This window comes from Heliangelus exortis, chromosome 2 (genome assembly GCF_036169615.1).
Source record: "Heliangelus exortis chromosome 2, bHelExo1.hap1, whole genome shotgun sequence".
NCBI classification, from domain to species: Eukaryota; Metazoa; Chordata; class Aves; order Apodiformes; family Trochilidae; genus Heliangelus; species Heliangelus exortis.
The window spans coordinates 42,625,609-42,646,216 of NC_092423.1; the positions used below are offsets into that span (position 1 = coordinate 42,625,609).

The 20,608-nt window shown below is 37.5% G+C and overlaps 1 protein-coding gene across 11 annotated transcripts in view; it reads right to left on the minus strand.

The window, feature by feature from the left end:
- HDAC9 (histone deacetylase 9) overlaps window positions 1-20,608 on the minus strand; it is a 458,285-nt gene that overhangs the window by 350,981 nt on the left and 86,696 nt on the right. For 7 of the 11 annotated variants that reach the window (XM_071735761.1, XM_071735754.1, XM_071735756.1 and 4 more), the window contains one exon: window positions 12,303-12,365. The exons of the other annotated variants lie outside the window; for them this stretch is intronic. In XM_071735761.1, the coding sequence (XP_071591862.1) occupies window positions 12,303-12,365 (63 nt within the window). Of the gene's footprint in view, window positions 1-12,302; window positions 12,366-20,608 lie in introns of those variants that run through there. 11 annotated transcript variants of the gene reach the window in all.

The window sequence follows — 20,608 nt, forward strand, 5'->3', positions numbered from 1 at the left end:
ATGGCCACAGCCGACGCTCAGCAAACCACCGCTGGCGGGACATCTCTCTCCTGTTTAAAGTAGAAATGAAATTCGAAGCAGCTATACCCATAATGATACAGAGTTTTGAATCCTGAAGAATTGGAAAGGATTTTAAGAAGGATGAAATATGAAAATTTTTGAAAAAAACGGTAGATTATACAGAGAGACCTACATAAGAAACATAAGACACTTATGTTATAATGTCAAAAAAAGAAAAAGTCCAAACCATAAGTCTAATACAGGAAGCATATGAGCTCTTGATCTTATTTCATAACATGAAGACAGAGATGAATGAAATGAGTATTTGCCTGCCACAGCTTCTATAGTCTAGTTAACATTTCATTTAAATTCAGTCTAGGCTCCCAATTACAGGTTCAGTCTATTTGGAAAACAGTACAAAACAGTTATTTATTATGTATCAGAAACCTGAAAATACCAAATATATGGATATGTTTGCATAATAATAATATTTTTATAATATTTTTTAAAATACATGAAGCAATATTTACCACATAGAACTGTCACTTGAACTATTACTATTTACCAAACCTTAAAAATGCCCATTGCTTCTTAAACAGCTTCTCTCCTTAGAAGGTACTGTAAAGAATACTTAACCTTAATGGTAGAGCATGTAGAAAAAACATATCATATTGAAATAATCTGTTATCTTTGAATTCTAATTTTAAAATAGATTCTGTAAGTCAGTATCTCGTTAAAATAGCTCACTGAGTTGGAAGGAGTGGAGGGACAGGACAGATCCTTTTTTATCAGAAATAAAAAAGTAAAAATGCTGCTTTAAAAGTTTAATTCTAGCTTCAGTTCAACCCGAAAAAAAATACTTAGAAACATAATTTATTATTTATACATGACAATGCTTTAAAATTAGAGGTTGAATATGCTATATAATTACATAAATTAAAATGTATAAACTGCACAAAGTACCTCCAAGGTGAGTAATATTACTAATATTTACTTCAAAACCAATGCATTAGAACACCCACAATAACCGAGGAGAATTCAGCTTTTGTACGAAAATACATCTGTGAAACAGGACTGGAATAAAATATATTGAGGTTTCTTTTGTTCATGGGATTTAATTCTACTTTGAAGTTTAGTAATCCACACTGTATTTCAGGACTATCAAAGCTCCTTTGCACAATACCCTGGTTTAGCAGCAGACAGTGTATGGCTTATAGGAAAAGACCAGGTCCTCTCTGCAAATAGAACAAAGGAGGAGAGCATAAACCTGAGCATCATTCAGAATCCTGAGACATTTGGTATGAAGTAAAATGATTTGTTTGAGATCCTACCAGACTGCATTCTTGGGAATGCAAATGCAACTTTTGGATTTAAACACAAAGGCCTGGTTTTTTGTATTTTATTAGATAAATGAACAGTGTAAGTAAAATACGACCTTTCACTACATCACTAAACCCTACTTAGCTCAGTCAAAACCAACTTAATGTCACAGGCTTCTTCCTTTCTACTTTTCTTTTTTCCCCTCTACATAATTGCCTTTAAATTAGATTGAAAGCAGACTGGATAAAAAAATTTGGTTTAGCACAATGAAAAGCACAAGGATATCTGATAACCTGAAAATCTCAAGCTAGCTTCAGGCATGAGTGGGTTTTAATCAAAATTGGCAGCCGAAATGTATTTGCAGCAGTCTATATGAATCAGCTCAGATGGTGCTTTTGCTGATAAAAATGAAAAGAGCAATAGATATGCAAAAGGTTCTCTAAGGCAAAAGTAGTGGGACTGAACACTATATTTTTCCCAATACACTCATTTGAAGATAAATCTGACAGAATTCCTTCACCCCAGTTTTACAGAAAGATTAAAAAGAAGAAAAACTCTAAAACTAAAACAAAACATACACGAACAAACACCTCCTAAAATTCCTGGCAGGAGTTTCTTGAACTTAGCTTGGTAAGTTCATTCTCATAGAAGCTAAATTTGGGTAAATCAATAAACTAACCTATAAGATTAAGAGAAAATCTGTCCCGTAAGTACAAAACCATTTTAAATCAGTACTGTTTTGGGTTATAGATTATATGAGCTCACTTGGTTCAAGACTATATTTTTGATGGATATGGCCTTCTGTTTGTTCAGCTGTAGAGAGGAGGAATGCAATCCACGTTGATTGTGAAAGCGTAAACAAAACTCCATAAACTGAAGCTTACAGAACTTATGACACCTGCTTTGGCTATAAGCTTAAAAAAGTAAAATTAGGAAGCATTACAACTTCTGAACTGAGATGCAAAGCCAATAAATAAATCACCAATATACAAAAGAGAACAGAAGGAAGTAAAAAAACCAAAAAAAAAAAAATAAAAAAAACCAACCCCCAACAACCTACCAGAAACACTACAGATTGTGTATTGCATTTTTTCATCTTCAGAATTTAATTAGCCCAAAAAGAGTATTTCCATCTCTCCCTGCCACACACATTCACAAAGATATGTATTTGGCAAACAAGATAAGCTTAAGCTATAATAAACAATAACTCCAATGTATTTCACTTTTTTTTCTAAATTTTAGAGAAACTTATTTGGACTGCTCTGAGAAAACTACATCTTCTTTCTGGCCTAACACATAGAAGGACATTTTTAAAAAGAAAGCCTCCTATTTTTCAGTTAGTTACCTCCATCCCTTAACCACTCTGATCAGCCTGGACTTGCTATTTCCTCCTTGGTCCCAAAAGGCTCTGCAGCACTACCAGGGACCCAAACTTAGAGAGAAGATTGAGGAGCTGCAAGCTGGGGTTTGTTCTCACCACCCCTGCAGCACTAATGATGGTAACACACAGAAGGACAAACTGAATCTTGCTTGAAAATACTCAGTGGAGTAGTAAGGCCAGCAGAGGGACCCGTAAGGCAGAAACAGCAATGCAGCTCTGCCACCACAAGAAATTTCTATTCAGGTAGTAGATTTGGGATGGTCATGGAAAGTTTTCTGGTGCGTGCTCCCTTCCCAAGAGCTCTGCAGACTCTGTAGATTCTTTGCACTGCTCTGGACAGAGATTGCCTTGGACAGAGATCTCCTTGTGCTCTGCAGAGGGTTGGTTGGTTGTTTTTTGGTTTTTTTTTTTTTTTCATTCTTCCCTCTCCCGGCTGCTGTTCCCACTTAACCAGACAGCCTGAAAAGCAGTGACTGATGTGGACTGGAGGGTGTTTTCTGTCCCCTGGCAGTTTTGGCAGCAAGATGCACTGCCTGTTCCCCCACAAGCTGGATCTTAAGAGATGAGAAGTCAGGCAGCTGGTCACCTACTCTGAGCTGGCTCCACTCAAGCTGTTTTTGAAAGGATGACAAAATTTAACTAGTGTTATCTCTCTTGATCAGTCCCAGTGTTCCTCAAACACACCTCAGTGAAGAACAGCAGCTGGGTAACATCAGTCTCACAGGGCAGCAGCCTTCTCCCGATGCATTTACAGCAGTATCATAGGAAATAAGAAGGCAAAGCCACAGCAGAAATACTCAATGAGCCTGTCAAACTAAAGAAACAACTGACCAGGTCAAACCATTAAGACATCCTGGTAAGCATGAGGAAAACCTTCCTCAATACCCCCTCACAAAGGACGATAACCTGAAGCTCTAGTTACACTACCAGACTTGTCACTTCACTGTGACCTATTAAGGGCAAGGCACTAGGTAACATTTGATGCTTCAGTTCTCAGCCTGCACCACTAAATTTTATTAAGGTGGCTTAATTTTATAATCTGTACCACTCCCTTTCATAACTCAGGATGACCACTTTCTCAAATGAAAAAAAAAAAAGCACTTAATTTTCTGGACCACAATTCTACAGACATGAAACACAGTAGAATTATTGAGATGGTATAAAAACCATCTTGGTACCAAAATCAAACAATTAAATCCTGAGACACTTAATAAATATGATGGTTTTTTTGGTATGTCAGTGTTATTCAGACAACCACAGCTAGGGAAAAAAATATCAGCATTTCACATAGAGCATCCATAATTACTGTCCTCCTTTTCTGGCATGATATTAAATTCATAACACTTTTGACTTAGAACACCACTGAAACTAATAGAAAAATTGCTTAATAATCACTATCAAGGACAAATTATTTTCATAAGTATTTATGACAAATGAAAATTAAATATTAGGCTTATAACAAGCTAGCTGATAATACTATGAAATCACAACAAGTTGTTGTGATTTGTCTTACAAAGGCAAAGTGGACTTCTTAGCTTCCTGCTTGCAAGCTCTGCCCACAACATTCCCATCCTCTTTTGAAACAGAATCACAGAATCATCTGGGTGGGAAAGGACCTCTGAGATCACCAAGTCCAACCCTTAATCCACTCCCACTGTGGTTACCAGACCATGGCACTGAGTGCCACATCCAGTCTCTTTTTAAAAACCTCCAGGGACAGAGAATCCACCACCTCCCTGGGCAGCCCATTCCAATGCCTGATCACCCTCTCAGTAAAGAATTTCTTCCTAATATCCAACCTAACCATCCCTTAGCAGAATTTAAGTCTATGCCCTCTTGTCCTACTGGTGGTTGCCTGGGAGAAGAGACCAACCCCCCCCTGGCTGCCCCCTCCTTTCAGGGAGTTGTAGAGAGTGATGAGGTCTCCCCTGAGCCTCCTCTTCTCCAGGCTGAACACCCCCAGCTCCCTCAGCCCTTCCTCACAGGACTTGTGCTGGATCCCTTCACAGCCGCCTTGCTCTTCTCTGGACCTGCTCCAGCACCTCAATCTCCTTCCTGAACTGAGGGGCCCAGAACTGGACACAGGACTCAAGCTGTGACCTCACCAGGGCTGAGTACAGGGGAAGAATCACTTCAGAAGGATGACTTCTTCACAGTATTAAAAAAAAAAAAAAAACCAGCTTTTAATCTCAAGAAAATACCGCTTCTTGGAAGCTTTGATATAACCAATACCAATGACCAACAGCACTCTGCACTGGACCTTGACCTGGTCCTTGGAATTTACCCAAATAGCTGCACACAAAGTGCTTCAAATAGAGTTTTTGAATGCTAGGGCACCTGACAGTGAGTTCAAAGTAATTTTTGATTTTTGAGAAACTCTAGAGAAATCTCTGAAACTTTGTGCAAAATAGAGGCAAATTAAAAAGAGAGGGCAGTAATAATGTCCAGGTTACTTTTTAATTTATCTTGATATAAATTACTTATAATTTGTTCTTACCATTTTTACTGTCACCAGCATTGCTGGAGTTTAATATTAAACACCTTCTGGTATGGTCCTTAAATAATATATAACTTAATTTCTTTTTAAAGCAACACTGTCACTTTGGAAATTAATTTGTAGCTTTTCTTAAGACCCAGGTGTCTGCTTTATATGACCATAGTGATCCCATAGCTAATATCCATGAGAAACCTCCCAAAGGAATGCGACTGTGATTTCTAGCAACTAACCACTTTAGACCAGATCCTTGCTTAATGTAAATTGTATGGAGCAAATTTTGACAAGGTATGAGCCCTGTGTCTGACATAAAACCAAGGGAAGTTCCAGACATCTGCCTCAACAGGATTTGGTTCAAAAAACACTCCTACATACCAGGTATAAATATAAAGAAGGTTAGATACATTTATTCAAGAAATATATATTTGATAAAGATTACTTTCTCTACAGAATGAATTGGAGAAGTTTGTTGATAGGAACATGAACCACCGACATGAAAAGGTGCAGACAGCATTTTATGAGATCAGGATTTGCACTCAAAGAAAAGACTATAGCAATGAAAAACAAATGGAAGGATCTAGATTTTTTTTTTTTTCCATTTGGATATATAATAAAATACAGAATTGTGCCGTCTGTACATAAAGGAATATAATTTAACTATCTGTGGCTGTACTTACACCGTGATCATCAACTGCCCACGGTACATATGGTATGGAAATACTGTACAGCCTTTAGTTCTCGAACACATGGGTCTGTACTGTCTGAGCTTTCTCTTGCTACAGAAGGAGAAGCAACCTGGCCATATGTGGGGTTGGTTCCAGCCAGGAGATGGCAGCAGCAGGAAGAATGATTGCAGTGGTTCTCTTATTTCATTTTTGTATTTGCTTTTATGGTCCCAAGGTCAGCATTAACAAAACTATAAAAACACTGGGGAGTGGAGGAGGGGGGGAATAGGGCAAAAAAACCCACAAAACAAACAATAAAAACACAGCAAAAAAAAAAAAAAAATCACCAACAAACACATTTTTCAAGGTCACAGTAGTTACAGTTACACTGAAGTAATGTGCTTGTAGTTTCTTTTACTTGTTAATTCAACACTATGAATGGCAATTAAAATTCACAGAAGAAATGATACACTAATGGTTCCTATGGCAATCTATGATTACCAGATAGGAAATGTGCCTCCTGTTTTACCAGTTGCCTTCATGCCAGTTAGTGCATAAGCAAGGATTTTTAAATTTTATTTTAAAGAACAGTACAGTCCCTTTCTCTTATTCCTCCTTCTTTTCTTTTTATTGATAGGTCCCTGTGAAGTCTGTCATTCAACTTTTCAGAGGGAATAAATTGTACAGGACTCCTCGTGGAGCTGTGTTTTCTCTAAAGTACTGCAAATTATTCACCTGGCACTGCCATCACCACAGCTACTGCTGTCAGGGAAGGTGGCAGAAGGGTGCCTGTACTGAAAATACACTGCCTGAAAAGGACAGACTTGTGGCTGCATCTAACCCTTTTTTTTTTTTTTTTTTTTTTTTTGGAGGAAAATGGAAAATAAAAAATATTGCATACAAATGTATTAGAATGAATTCTAAAATAATGACACCATCCAAAAGCAGGCAGATGAGTAAGCAAGAGAAAGAATTCTGACAGTATTAAAAGACCTTCCTTAAAAGACGGTATCGCATAGATGGAGACCTTTTCGTGTAAAAAAGACCACATTGTTTGCCATAAGTCTACTGCAACAAACTACCAGCAAAGAAAAATGAAAAACAGGATCACACTTAACCATTAGTATAACAGAGAAGTCTTTCAAGGCAAAGCAGTATTTGGTTTTGCTTTATTTTATTTGCTATATAGAAATCTTGAGAAAGACTTATATATGCATTGAAAACTGCCTAACCATAAGAAAAGAGAAAGCAAATTAAGGTAAGGGAGGCAGTTTAGGTTGATCTATAAAGAGGAGGAAGTCATGAGATACTTAGACCACAGAGGAGCATCTGGAAATCAGTTTAGGACAGATCTTCCAAAGTGGCTGGAAAGAAAAGATGCAGACAGACAAACATTACAGGCATGAAAAGAGAGGAATAGATCTCATCTGTCTTTTAGAATATTAAGATCTTGGCAAAGGATAAAAACTCAACAGTGGAAGTAAAAACGGAATAACCAGCTGCAAGGCCTGGCACATTCATCTCCAACAAGTATTTTCCAGAATCAACAGGAAGACAACAAACACTATGCCTGTGATACCTTTGCTTTTCTTCTCAAAACAGTGCCTGGAACTGTGGCAGTGCATTGCTGCCCCTTTCCTGCCAGCAAAACATAACACAGGTTGTCCTGGGGTGAGCTGACGTGAAATAACCAGAGAGCCTAAGCTCTGACAGTAACTCTCTGTCCCAAAAGCCACAGAGATGAAATTATTAAACAAACAAACAAACACTTTTGTACTTGCAGTAATAGGCTTCAGTGAGGTCATCTTAAAAAAGCTATTTTTTAAAAGAGAGGTTTTTTAAAAACTCTCCTATTTTTAAGAAGAGTTCTTTAAAAAGAACTGATTTTTTTTCAAAAGTATATTAATGCAGCAAATATTTTTCAAATGTAAATATGATGGAACACAGTCTCATAAGGAACAGGCATTTTCTTAATTTATAACTATTATATTATGAATTTATTTTGGAAAAGGATTTAAAATTATAGAAAGAGTCCTCACAAAACCTCAGGATTTCTTTCTTCCCTTTCTTTTCCGTACATTAAACTCTTCAAAAAAAACCAAAGCAAGATGAGATAGACCATGAATTTATTTCCATGGTCATCATTTTAGAGGCAATGAAATTTTCAATAGGATATGAAAAGCCAGTTAGAAAGAGAAAATATTTGTGAATTTTCTCAGGAGGGGGGGAAATTAGATAGTTGTTTAGTTCAACATACAGAAAAAAGAAACTGCATCTTTGATCACAGTGCACTGCAGGCTTAAAGTTAAGCAGGACAGATCCCAGTTAGTAAACATCATCTCACTCATTCCTAAGAAGCTTAAGAAATGCCATCACCACAATACTTGACTTAGTCCCTCAGAAGAAATGAATTAACACACACACAACTCTAGCTTTAAGAAGGACTAAACTAAAAACTGTTTTTAAGCAGTTAAAATCAAAGCATCCTAATAAGATGGGTATTTCACAGAATCACAGAGCTGTCCAGGTTGGGAAAGACCCTTAAGATCATCAAGTCCATCTGTTATCCTAACATTGCCAAGTCCACCACTAAACCATCTCCCTAAGTACCATATCTTTTAAATACCTCCAGAGATGGTGACTTAAACACTTCTCTGGGCAACCTGTTCTGGTCCTTTACAACTCTTTCTGTGAAGAATTTTTCCTAATACCCAATCTAAACCTCTCCTGGCAAAACTCAAGGCCTTTTCTTCTTGTCTTATCACTTGTTACCTGGGGAAAAGTAACTAACAAATACACTTCACCATACCTTTAGACAGTTGTAGGGAGTGATAAGGTCTCCACTAAGCCTCCTTCTCGAGACCCTTCACCAGCTTTGTTGCCCTTCTCTGGACTCTCTCCAGCACCTCAATATTTCTGTTGCAGTGAGGGGTCCAAAACCAAACCCCGTATTTGAGGTGCAACCTCACCAGTGCTGTGTACAGGGGCATAGTCACTTCCCTAGTTGAGCTGGCCACACTCTTTCTGATACAAGCCAGGATGCTATCAGATTTCTTGGCCACCTGGGCACCTCATCCTTAGACTATTTGTGTAGACATTTTTATGAAGAAGAGGGGGAAAAAAAGGAAGATCTCTTTTTGTAATTCTGCAGATTTTAGGTGATAATGAGAAGCCATAAAAATAATCTCAGTGCTCCAGATTTTTTTTTCAATATCATATCAATACTAATTTAAAGCACCATCTGTAGGTTTCTGCTATTTGGTGATTTTGCTTAAGGCTGAAGATGCACTCATTTCCTATCAGTCATCCACACAACTATATCCAACATAATATAATAGTTAAAAGCTATTATACCCAAAAGGAATAGTCTACTTGTGCGAAGAGAGCACTTGGGCAGAATGGAGAAGGCTAAACCACTTTTATATAACTAAAACTCACAGGATACCTTAAATAAGAAGTACTATAACAAACCCCAACTTTACTTTCTCTCAGATACTGCAATTATTCAGACTGGCACAGCTTTACAACACTGAATGAGTTAATATCTGTTCATCTGTGTGCTTTTTTTTTTTTTGCTTTTTTTTTTTTTTTAGAACTAAATATGCTTTTGTAATGCATTCAGCTGAATGTAAAAGAACTGTTAGAGAAAAGAGAGATTAGTGTGATTAGAATCAGCAAAAAATCGCATGACGCTGGTTTTGGTTATTTTCAGTGGCACTCACCAGCAAAGGAATAATGGAAGAACAATTTTATAAATATATTACTAAAATACAAAAAAAAGGACACCTGAAAGCTGTCTGTGTTAAATGTTCACTGTGTTAACAGCAAAGGTTCAACAAAGATTTTTCACCCTGGCACCTATATAAGCTTTAAAAAATAATCTAAGTATCATGAGAGGCAAAACATCAACTTTCTTAAGTGAACCTCTCTGAAGACCTGATAGGAGTGGGCGAAACACCCTTTTAAACTTGTAGGTTCTTCATAACAAAAAATAATTCATCTGCAAGTATAAATGGCAGTCTGCACAAAACAGGTGGCTTCCATATACACTGCATATATACTGTATATTCAGAACACATAAATGCTTATTTTTCAAAATGTGGCCTGTAACATTTTTAAGAGTGTAACAGCATATTTCATCAGCACTCTTGTTCTTGATGAATAATATCTGCACTGTCCATTGTAGTCAGGCTGCACTCAGCAGGTTCCATTGTTAGAATGCAGCCCACAGAAAAGGTGGAGCTATGCTTATTTCTGAGCCATGGAGTTTAAGCTATAATTGCCAAATTAGATTTCAAAGCCCACTGACAAGCACGATCTAACTCCATTGGAGTATCTCCTGATACGGGTGCGGAAGTGACCCCTGTAAGATGCTGGACCCTCATTATTGGTGATCAATTAGAAAATATGAAACTCAAAAGGGTTTAATAAATGCAGAGTGAACATTACAGTCAACTACAACAGTTGTTACAATTTTAGGGTTTATGACAGATTAGGAATTGCTATATGTTATAGTACATTTCCTACAGACGCAGGAGCAACTCTTAAAATACACACCAGATTCTTTAAATTGGAAAAAAAAAGGGGGAGTAGGGGGTAGGAACTTAACCCTTGCGGTTCCTCTTATTCATAAGATCTTCAAAATCAGTAGCCCTTGATTTTTATCATGGAAGGAAAGAGATTGAGGTACTATACTCAGGAAGAAGATTGAGGTGCTGGAGCAGGTCCAGAGAAGAGCAAGGAGGCTGTGAAGGGATCCAGCACAAGTCCTGTGAGGAAGGGCTGAGGGAGCTGGGGGTGTTCAGTCTGAGAAGAGGAGGCTCAGGGGAGACCTCATCACTCTCTACAACTCCCTGAAAGGAGGGGGCAGCCAGGGGGGGACTGGTCTCTTCTCCCAAGCAGACATCAGTAGGACAAGAGGGCATAGACATAAGTTCTGCTAAGGGATGGTTAGGTTGGATATTAGGAAGATGTTCTTTACAGAGAGGGTGATCAGGCATTGGAATGGGCTGCCCAGGGAAGTAGTGGATTCTCTGTCCCTGGAGGTTTTTAAGAAGAGACTGGATGTGGCACTCAGTGCCATGGTCTGGTAACCACAGGGGGGGGTGGATTAAGGGTTGGACTTGGTGATCTCAGAGGTCCTTTCCCACCCAGATGATTCTGTGATTCTGTAATTTATTATATGATGTAGCATCCTTTCTCCAACTTGAATTTACACAAGCACTTCAATAAATTCAAGGACTAACTCAATAAAGGAAATTGATACTGTGACAGCTAAATTTTGTGTGTAAACAGACCCAAATGCAAAATACAATTTTAAATACCTCTGCTTCCATTATAGGGCATTCCAGATCATGGAAAAGTTAGTCACCTCAGACGACAAACCACAGAACTTGTACAGAGAGCAAGAAACAGCCTAAGAGTAGCTAACAGGAATCTGAGACAGACACCTCCTGGGTCACCTGACTCAGTTCTTCACATCTAAAAAGATCAACTTAACAGAAGTTTAGTTCCAGGCTGGTGCACACTCAACCCACTATCAGCCCTTCAGAATGTTAAAAGCAAAAAAAAAAAAAAAATTCTAATGACTTTTAGATTTTTCCAGCATATTCTTCAGGACATTTTAAACAAGTGCCACAGTTTTCACACAACAGACCATGAGCATCACAAGTAGCAGTACACTAGAAAGCAGAAGTGGGAGAAAGACACGAGGCAGAATAAGAAAGAGAGGAGAGAAAAAAACACCAAAGGTCAGAGTAGCCTTTCATAAATGTTACAAGCTGAAAAATACTCAGTGATCCTTGCAATTGAACAAGGCTCTATGCTGTAAAGGAAGGAAAAAGAATCACATGTGTTCCTGCCAATATGACTCAGAGGAAAATTCCTTCCCATCCTAAAAATCAAACCATTAATCTAACCTGAATGTGCATGCACAATGTGCCATTTGGTGAAGTCTCATCAGATTGCAGTTCCCCCCCTGCTTCAGCCAAGCACCTCAGCTTCCCTGGGCCCCAAACCACCACCACGTTTCTGGACCTCTGATCACTACCACGTCTCTGTACCTCGAGTCACACCATCAGCTCCCATTCAGCACAGCACAAAGCTTCAGCATTAACTTCTTCTGACAAGTTCTGACTTCGTGCAGTGTGCCAGCCATGCTGAGCTTTCTGTCTGAGACAGAAAACCAGCAGATTAATGGCTGAGGTTAGAGCAAGGAAGGGGAATTAGAGGCAAAGAACGCACGGAGGCAAAAGCTCTTGGAGAAACACATGTGCAAGGAAGAGGCACAAGGGGAGGCAGTGGCAGGATGGGGGGAAGCACAGAGCAGGAAACAACAGCAGTGAGACTGCAGTTAACGGTGACATCCAGTTTCACCTACAGAATTTTATATGGCAAAGGAGAGGGTTTATGACACTTTAAACCACAGACACTCATAACTTACCCTTTTTCTCCCTTCCTCTCTGTTGTTTTATCTGTGAGGAAGGCAGAAAAGCCAACCCACAGCCTAGGAAGAGAAGGAAAAAATAAAAATCTTTCCAATTACATTGGCCTGAATACACTCTATTATTTTTCCTTCCATTCAGTTCCTATTGAAAAAATAAGACCCAATACAACTCACTATATTCATTCTGAAGATGAGAAGGGATGGATGCCCATTATTCATCCTTCCCTGCTGCTATGGAAATTAGCACAACTGTTTGTAATTGGGTGTAACTCCATATGTCTCGTTTAAAATCTCATACTGACATTACTGCCTACATGAAAGGACACCACTGTCTTTTCAACAGTGCAGCTTCTTTCAATGAAATATCTTCTGAGAAAGGAAAAAGCAAGACTGTGAAAGCAACTGTCATTTATTACTCCTGTTTACCACAATTGCAGCAGCGGCGTACAAAGGGCAATTGGGAAAGTGTCTCCTGTGCTCTGCTGGGTGCACTTCCACCTGGGCTGTAATGTTCTTCAGCAACCAAGAGAAGCTGATGAAATTCAGAAAAGAAAAAGCAAAGTACTCTATAAAATGGCAAACAATGCTGGAGACAAGAATGACAGTTCCAACTACAGTACGGAAATACACTTTTAGGCTGTTACACCTTTAATGTCATTCCTACTGAGAGCCTTCACAGACTATTTACAGTTACTATTAAGTGTGTTTGGTGTGTCAGTGTGCTCTGCAACAATCCTACTAACAATTTAATTATTAAAAACACTTTTTGCCATTAGGCTGATAACATCCGAGATTATTGCACAGTATAAAAAGATGCGCATATATAAACCAAAATGTACTCATGCATTTACTAGACACTTGATTGTCCACCTAAAATTAGACAACTGATCTGAATATGAATGATGAAAAATAACAATCATGAAAAAAAAATTAAAAAACAATACAGAGTTAAATGCAATGAGTTTTCTCTTTTTGGCCATAAAAGTGACATTTCTATTCCGGATTATAAAAGCAGTCTAATGCAGTTTCCTATTTCATTTATGCCTGCAGGCTGGCAGCAAAGCAAATCATTAATTGATCAGCAGAAAATGTTTCATTTCTTTTAGTTTATGTTTAGGCTTTGATCTTAATTTCTCTTGTGATTTCTGCCAGGATTGTTTGTCATATGTTAATAAAATCCATGAGCCACAAAGGAGATGCTAAGCTTATACCCAGGCATTTGCTTATGAGTAATCTTCCTATAGTCTTAATTTACATAATTTTATTGTTTAGTGGATTCTTCCAATGCAGATATATTACTGCCAGTGCAACTGTACTTAAAGTGGTGTCAACAAAGTGTGCTTCTGAGACTTATAGTTTGCATATAAAAATCTACTCTGAGCTAAAATATGGCTTATATAACAAAGCCTCAGAGGAAATTTAGTTCACAGAACATCAGGAGGAAAATCAGTTTGGCTATATCAACCTATAGGAATGAAAAACACAAACAGAAGACTGAGATTTTAAAAGAATTTATTAGAGCTTCAGAATCTGTTGGTTTGGTTTTAGGGTGATAATGCACATAGAATTCTGCATTTGGGTTTGGGATGCTTAGGATTAAAAACTGAATTTGATAACTAATAGTGTGCAGCCTTTACAAAGGTTAGGTTCCTACCTCAGCCTGAACATACTGGGAAAGGACATCATCAGCATTTTTTAGAGTAATTTAGCTACTCTATAATGTTTTTTCCACTCAAAAACTTGATAGTTTTCAGAGCTGTTAATATAAGGATCTCCTGTTAATGTGATTATAAAATCTAAGATACTTTTGGTGTCATAACCATACTTTCTGACCTCATTGCCCAACATTCTACCTGAACCTACCAGACCTACACGTTGCTAATCTGTTATTAGAGGCTACTCCTACCTGAATTATCTTCATGTCACATAATCCTTAGAAGTGTTTCTTCAATACCAGGGAAACTAAGACACAATTAACAGGGCAGCTGACTTCCACTGACTAAAATGCCAAAACCCTTTTGTTGATCTAAGAGATCTGGGTCTCTTAATTCCTCTACATTCTGTGAAGCTGGTCCACACTGACCCCGGTCCAGTGCTGCCACTGAAAAGAGTGAGCATTAATGGAAGAGGAAAGATGCCCAGAAAGACTCCTTGAGAATCAATCAACCCACTTCGGATTCCTCCTACATCCTAGTGAGGCTTCTACTAAAAGCTTTCACTACAACTTTGGAAGACTGAACAACTGCATTATCAAAACTGGCAATGAGGCCAGGCAGCCAGACCTCAGGAGAGGGCAGTTTGCTTGGGGCCCTGATATTTCTATCATTGAGAAAGGTTAAATAAAATGCTTACTCCCTTAACCTTCAGGGTGCAAAGCTGAATTTTGCTTATTGTTTTCACAGGTTTTGATCTAGCTCAGTATCTAAGGCAAAGCAGAAAATAAGTGCGCTTCAACTACTAATTTTGTTGCACATACAGGGAAGAAGTGGGAAAGCTAAAAGTGATGTAAATAATTCAGATATAACTGCAATTTTTACAGTTAAAATGTATAATTTAAATATTACAGAGAAACAACTGCTTCCATTACAATCCCAGGCTACATTCACATAGAATAACATGGACAAGCCTTCTTCTTCCCCTGCTTCTTGAACTAGGTCAAGTCTGAGCTACTAACTTGGACTTTTCATGACACTATATTACTTCTAATTTCCCAAGTTAGTTTGCCAACTCTGAGATTTTCAATTCAGTTCACACACCCTTTGCAACCAGCCTTCTCATTAGAAACACCACTGTAAAGATGTTTTAAATGTAACCTAATGTTAAAGGTATGAAAAATACAGTTTAAAATTATTTAACAGACCTGACCACATCAAGCATAAGTGAAGAAGTGCTGTAAAGAACACAAGTCACCACCCCATCCCAACATGACCGTGGAATATGGTCTTGTTCGTGGCATATATTTGATTCTTTGAGAAGTAGGTAAATCTATGTAATTTGTCAGCACAATGTATTAAAAAAAAGATAACTACATTTTCTGACTGCTCACGGTCGAAGTCAAACTTTTAAATTAGTATTGTACGACTCTCTCTCTTTGTATTTCCTACTGCATACATAGTTCTGTGATGTTTGCTACCATGCTTTGGTGTATTCCATTTTTATTGACAAATTTTTCCCTCACAAAGAATTTGTTCTTCCTTTTCTATGTACAAGAGAACCCTTTGGTAGGATTTCTACATCAATGGTGGTTCTCTATTCCTGTTCTTCATACTAAATAAAAACTTTGTTGGAAGCAAACAAAAAAAAAAATTGAAGATCATTACATTTCAGAATACCTTCCTGGCTCTTAAGATTTATCTCTTTGTAATGAGAACAAGGGTGAAGAGTAGCTTCATACAAAACAACTACATGTCTCTTCAGCTAATCTATTATTACAATAGATGTCCAGACAACTGAAGAGTAAGTTTTGTGTGATCATGTTCTCAAACACACTTCACGTGACCTCCAAATAAAGCCATGCGAATAAGAATAAAAAATATAATACTTTGACACTGGAGCAAAATATTCCTAGCTCATACAGACTGCAAAACATCCTCAGAATACATTTTTACATGCCAACCCACCTACTTATCTATTGGTATTTCTGCAATTGTGCTAAGGCCAAGGAGGCAAGTGAAAAGCTTGTACTGTTTTCAGATGTGTTTGCTAGAAATCTAATCGAACACAGGAAAGCCAACAGAACATGGGAAAGCCTGGAGCCAGAAAGATTAAAATCAAACACCCAGGGGAAAATTTTCAAGTATTTAATGGAATGCAGGAACTGCCATTTTCTAGATAGTCAGGAGTATGTGCGTGCCCCAGCAGGGAAAGCTAGGCTGCTGATTTACAAATTTCTGCTTAGTCATGGTATTGCAATCATCACAACAGAAACATTCCCCACAGTCTATTAAAAAATGCAGGACTGAGGTCTTTGCACAGGCACATGAACGTCTTTTTCTACTCATATAAAAATCTTATGTATAAGACTAATTCCTGATAACAGACTTAAGCTGACAAAGTCGAACAGGTTTGCATAATAAGTCTAAAGGAGCTGTGATACAGACTGCTTTGCAAGAGTGAACACAACTGAAGTCTTAGCAGCTGATTTGAAAACCACCTAAGACTAAAAACTGAAACGCAAGCAAGGCATAACCCCCCTCAGTATAGTAATATATCTGGGCACAATTTTAATAAACAAACAAATAAACTTGTACACATCTACTTTTACTCCAGCTCCTACTGCCATCTCAACTAGTGAAATATGCTTTTGCCTTTCTCAGCAACCAAAGTTTAGCAGAGCTGCACAAAACCCACTCGTGCTCATTCTGCTTGATAGAGACTCTCTACGAGGCTGAAAAAATGACAAAATCTGACAATTTCAACTCTCTCGTGTTTGCTTTTAGGTAAGGGTTACACTGATACTAGAAGCAATGGTCCAATCAAATGTAAGAAATTAGTTAGATGTTACACACACTAATACTTAGGTCCAGTTTCACAGCAGGGCCCAGGAAGAGAGTTTTATTTCTATGAGGATTTTTGGAATCAAACTGCACCAAGATCATGTATCATGATCTGCATATAATCTGAGTGTTACTGATAGTGTATCATATATGCTATAGTTTGGCTTTCTCTTGTCTTGTTATTTCAAATGTTAAATTATGAGATTCCCTACTGTTGATAATCTTATTATTTATAAGTCTTTTTAAGACAAAGTCTGAAAATATTTCCTTTACCAATGAATTTGTTCTTTTCCTACCCAAACCATTCTATGATTCTGATTTTAAAGTGTGCCAGAATGTTTTTCTTTTAGTACAGCAAATTAAGCATAAAAATGTATTATTTTTTAAAATATTTTTAAAATATTTTGCCAAATTCAAGACTCTCACTTCAAAAGAATTTCAGATAAAAAATTCAAGTTAAATAAAATAATTCCATTATTGACAAATTAGCAAATTACAGAAACTGTCTTTGCTTTGGATTTCATGTAAGTACATGTGAGTACAGTGTGCTCTGACAGAATGATAATGGAAAAATGACTTAGAGGTTTCTAGTCAAAAGCTGTGACAGCCTGAAGATGATTAATTTTGCCAAGCATTTTAAACTGAAGGAAATTTACAACAGCTAAAGACCTGGTTCGCAGAAAGAAAACCGTAAATAATATCTTTGAGAATGCTGAAAGCAAAAGTTGTTATTTTGGAGTTATTTTTTCAGTTTTCTGAGGCTAGTGAATCACTATGAATATTTCCTCAGAATGCAGAAATGAATATAGAAACTTGATACAGCTTCATCACATACAAGGAGGTACACACACCTGGTACAGTACATTAAATTGTAACCTTTGATAAAATACAGAAAATTCTGATGAAGAGAATTAGAGATTAGAGATAACCCAGTCCAAAACTAAATACCATACTAAACAACAGAAACACAAGATGAAAAGTACACCAGGATGATTTCCCAGACTTTATTTCCTCATCTGAGTTTGGTTTTCTGTTCTAATGTGCTCAGTTAACAGATGTCACTATCATCTAGTACTTCCTACCCAAAAATCTTAATCCATTTTTAATTTTTTTATTACTATGTAGACTCCCATAGCTACAACATATTTCTGCATTAGAGGCAGAGATACATTCAGTAACATCCATTCTTCCTAGAGCATGCGTATCTTTTGACAGCACTGAATGGTTATGAATTATGACTTCCAGATCCAGCAAATAAATAGAAGGAAATTATAGTTTTCTACTAAAAAAACATTCAAACAGATCTGGAACAAAAATCTGACTTTTTTTTTTTTTTTTTTTTTTAAATCAACACTTCTTTAATATAGTACAATGCAAATGGAGTCTGTCACATTACATCTCAAGGCACTTCACAATTTTCAGCAAAAGCTGACAAAACTACCCAGTTAGCTATGACATAGGAAAGAAAATTTTCAACCATTATCTTGTGTCTTAACGTTGTAGCTAAATCTCAAAGAGCACAGCGAGTAGCTCAAAGAACACAGGAGCTATCAGGGATTCAAAGGACCCTCGAATTCAGAGTTAGAAGCTGGTAAAAGCCTCCCCTCAGGGCAAAAGGAATTGAGTCAAGAACAATATTCCAATCTGTCCTTTTCTACATGAGCTGATTGCTTACGGAGCAGTGTGAAAACTCATGTGCTATATAAAAAGACAGATCTAATAATAGTAGTAGTAGTGTACTAAATACAAGCAGAAATTAATGCATTTTCTATAGCAACACCTGAGTGAAAAGCAACAAAGGCATCAGGTTTTGTATCTGGCCCATAAACATGTCCACAAGAACTTGCAATATTATCTGTAACATCTAAAATATAAATTTCTCCAGAGGGACACCTTTCTGATTCAAAAATCCTTGCAGAATCAGAACACAACAACAAATAAAAATCTATAAAATTTCATAATAGCCTCATCATTATAATTTTACACATCTTTTTGATGTAAATGTTGATAGTAACACAATTAACACATCCAAAAAAAAATTAATGGAAAATCGTCAGTAATCCCAAATATTCCAAGGTCGGTCGGTCTGCCTCTCCCTCTGTAAAATAAAGCCAATCAATAGAAGGCTGGGAAGGAAGGGTAACAATTTTTATCATCCTTATTTTCCACATATTTTACATAATTATATGCAGAGGAGATTCTTGTAATAAAGAAATGGCTCTTCCTCTGAAAAGTTCGGGCTGGATGTACCAGTATAAAAATGAAAATGTCTGATTATCTGGAAAGTCACTGTAAGTATCTCATTGTCTGACACATATATGAGCATTCTAGGAAAAAAAAATGTTTTGAGTAACATAGAAGTTAGACAATTATTACACACTCTATCTACTTTTGACATTCTAAATAATATGCTTTCAGTGCCTGTGTTTTGCAAGGTCAAGTATACATTCTTCTGTTACATCTTTGTTACACTAAGACCACCACTAGAGACTCCAATTTCAAATGGAAAGCCAAAAGGGTATAGATTTGTCTTTGAGTATCCTCTAGTATCTACTCAACCATTCACTCCCTAAGGGAAACTTACATGGGCCAATGTCCCTCACACCTGGATATCAGTGCTACTATTTCCAGGTCATCTAGGCCATGGGAAAGTGAGTGCCCCAAGACTTTAAAACCATTTTATTAAACAGTAAGGATTGAAGTTAGTAATAGGGACACAAAGCACTGGGATTTCTGTTTGGTTTTGTGATTTCTCAGAGTTGTCAGGAGCAAGCATTCCATACAGAGCAGGACTCTTCCTTCTCACAATCTCTGCTGAAGGAAAATGCCAGCACTGCTGAGCTCTGCAGTTGGGCTGCCCAGGAAGGTGGTGGAATCTCCATCCCTGGAGGTTTTTGAGAATGATGTGGCACTCAGTGCCATGGTCTGGTAACCACAGTGGTAGTGGATTAAGGGTTGGACTTTATGGTCTCAGAAGTCCTTTCCAACCTGGCTAATTCTGTGTGACTCTGTGATTCAGTTTGTACCCTAAAAATTCTTCTCTCTCAATGGAACATAGTGTGTAGTGATAATAGAAGACTTCTAGCTATATTTCACAACATAAATAAGAAATATGTATACATGATGGAAAGTATGGGTTGTTTTCATTTCAGTATTTGGGCCACACAGGTAGCATGAATGGGAAAGCAGCAAACATACCCAATATTTAGCATATATCTTCAAGAAATAAATTAAATACTTTTAGCAAATAGCAGCAGTCTGTTCACACCACTTTATTCTATACTACAGCAAACACTAGTAAATACAAACACTGATGACATGGCAATTCCAGCCTCTCCTTACAGGCCTGTGTAGCCCAGAGGTGCTTATGAAGCTCACTGTTTGAAACAAGTCATTTCTACAGTCTCCTAATGCCATGCATAACATTTTGGTTGGTGACTGAAATACAACTGAGATACAGCTGACCACCACCACCTGCATGCTTGTTTAGCAGCAGGATAGAAGTAGGCAAAAAAATGTCTGGAGAATTAGAACTGTGCCAGCTTTTAAGATGCCTACTCTGTTGGGCTTGGGGTTTTTTTCTTTTGATGTTTTGTTTTGTTTTTTAATCTTCTTCCTGTCAGGAAAGTATCTCTTTGTTTAATGAAAGTTGATCTTTTTGGTAATTAAAACCAAGTAGGTGCCTTGCACACAAAGCCAAAAAGCCACACACACACACAACACACACACACACTAATCTTCCCAGCTGATAATGAAAAATTTCTCTCCAAAAACTAGGCTAATACCCCTTGGAAATTAAGTGTTTAC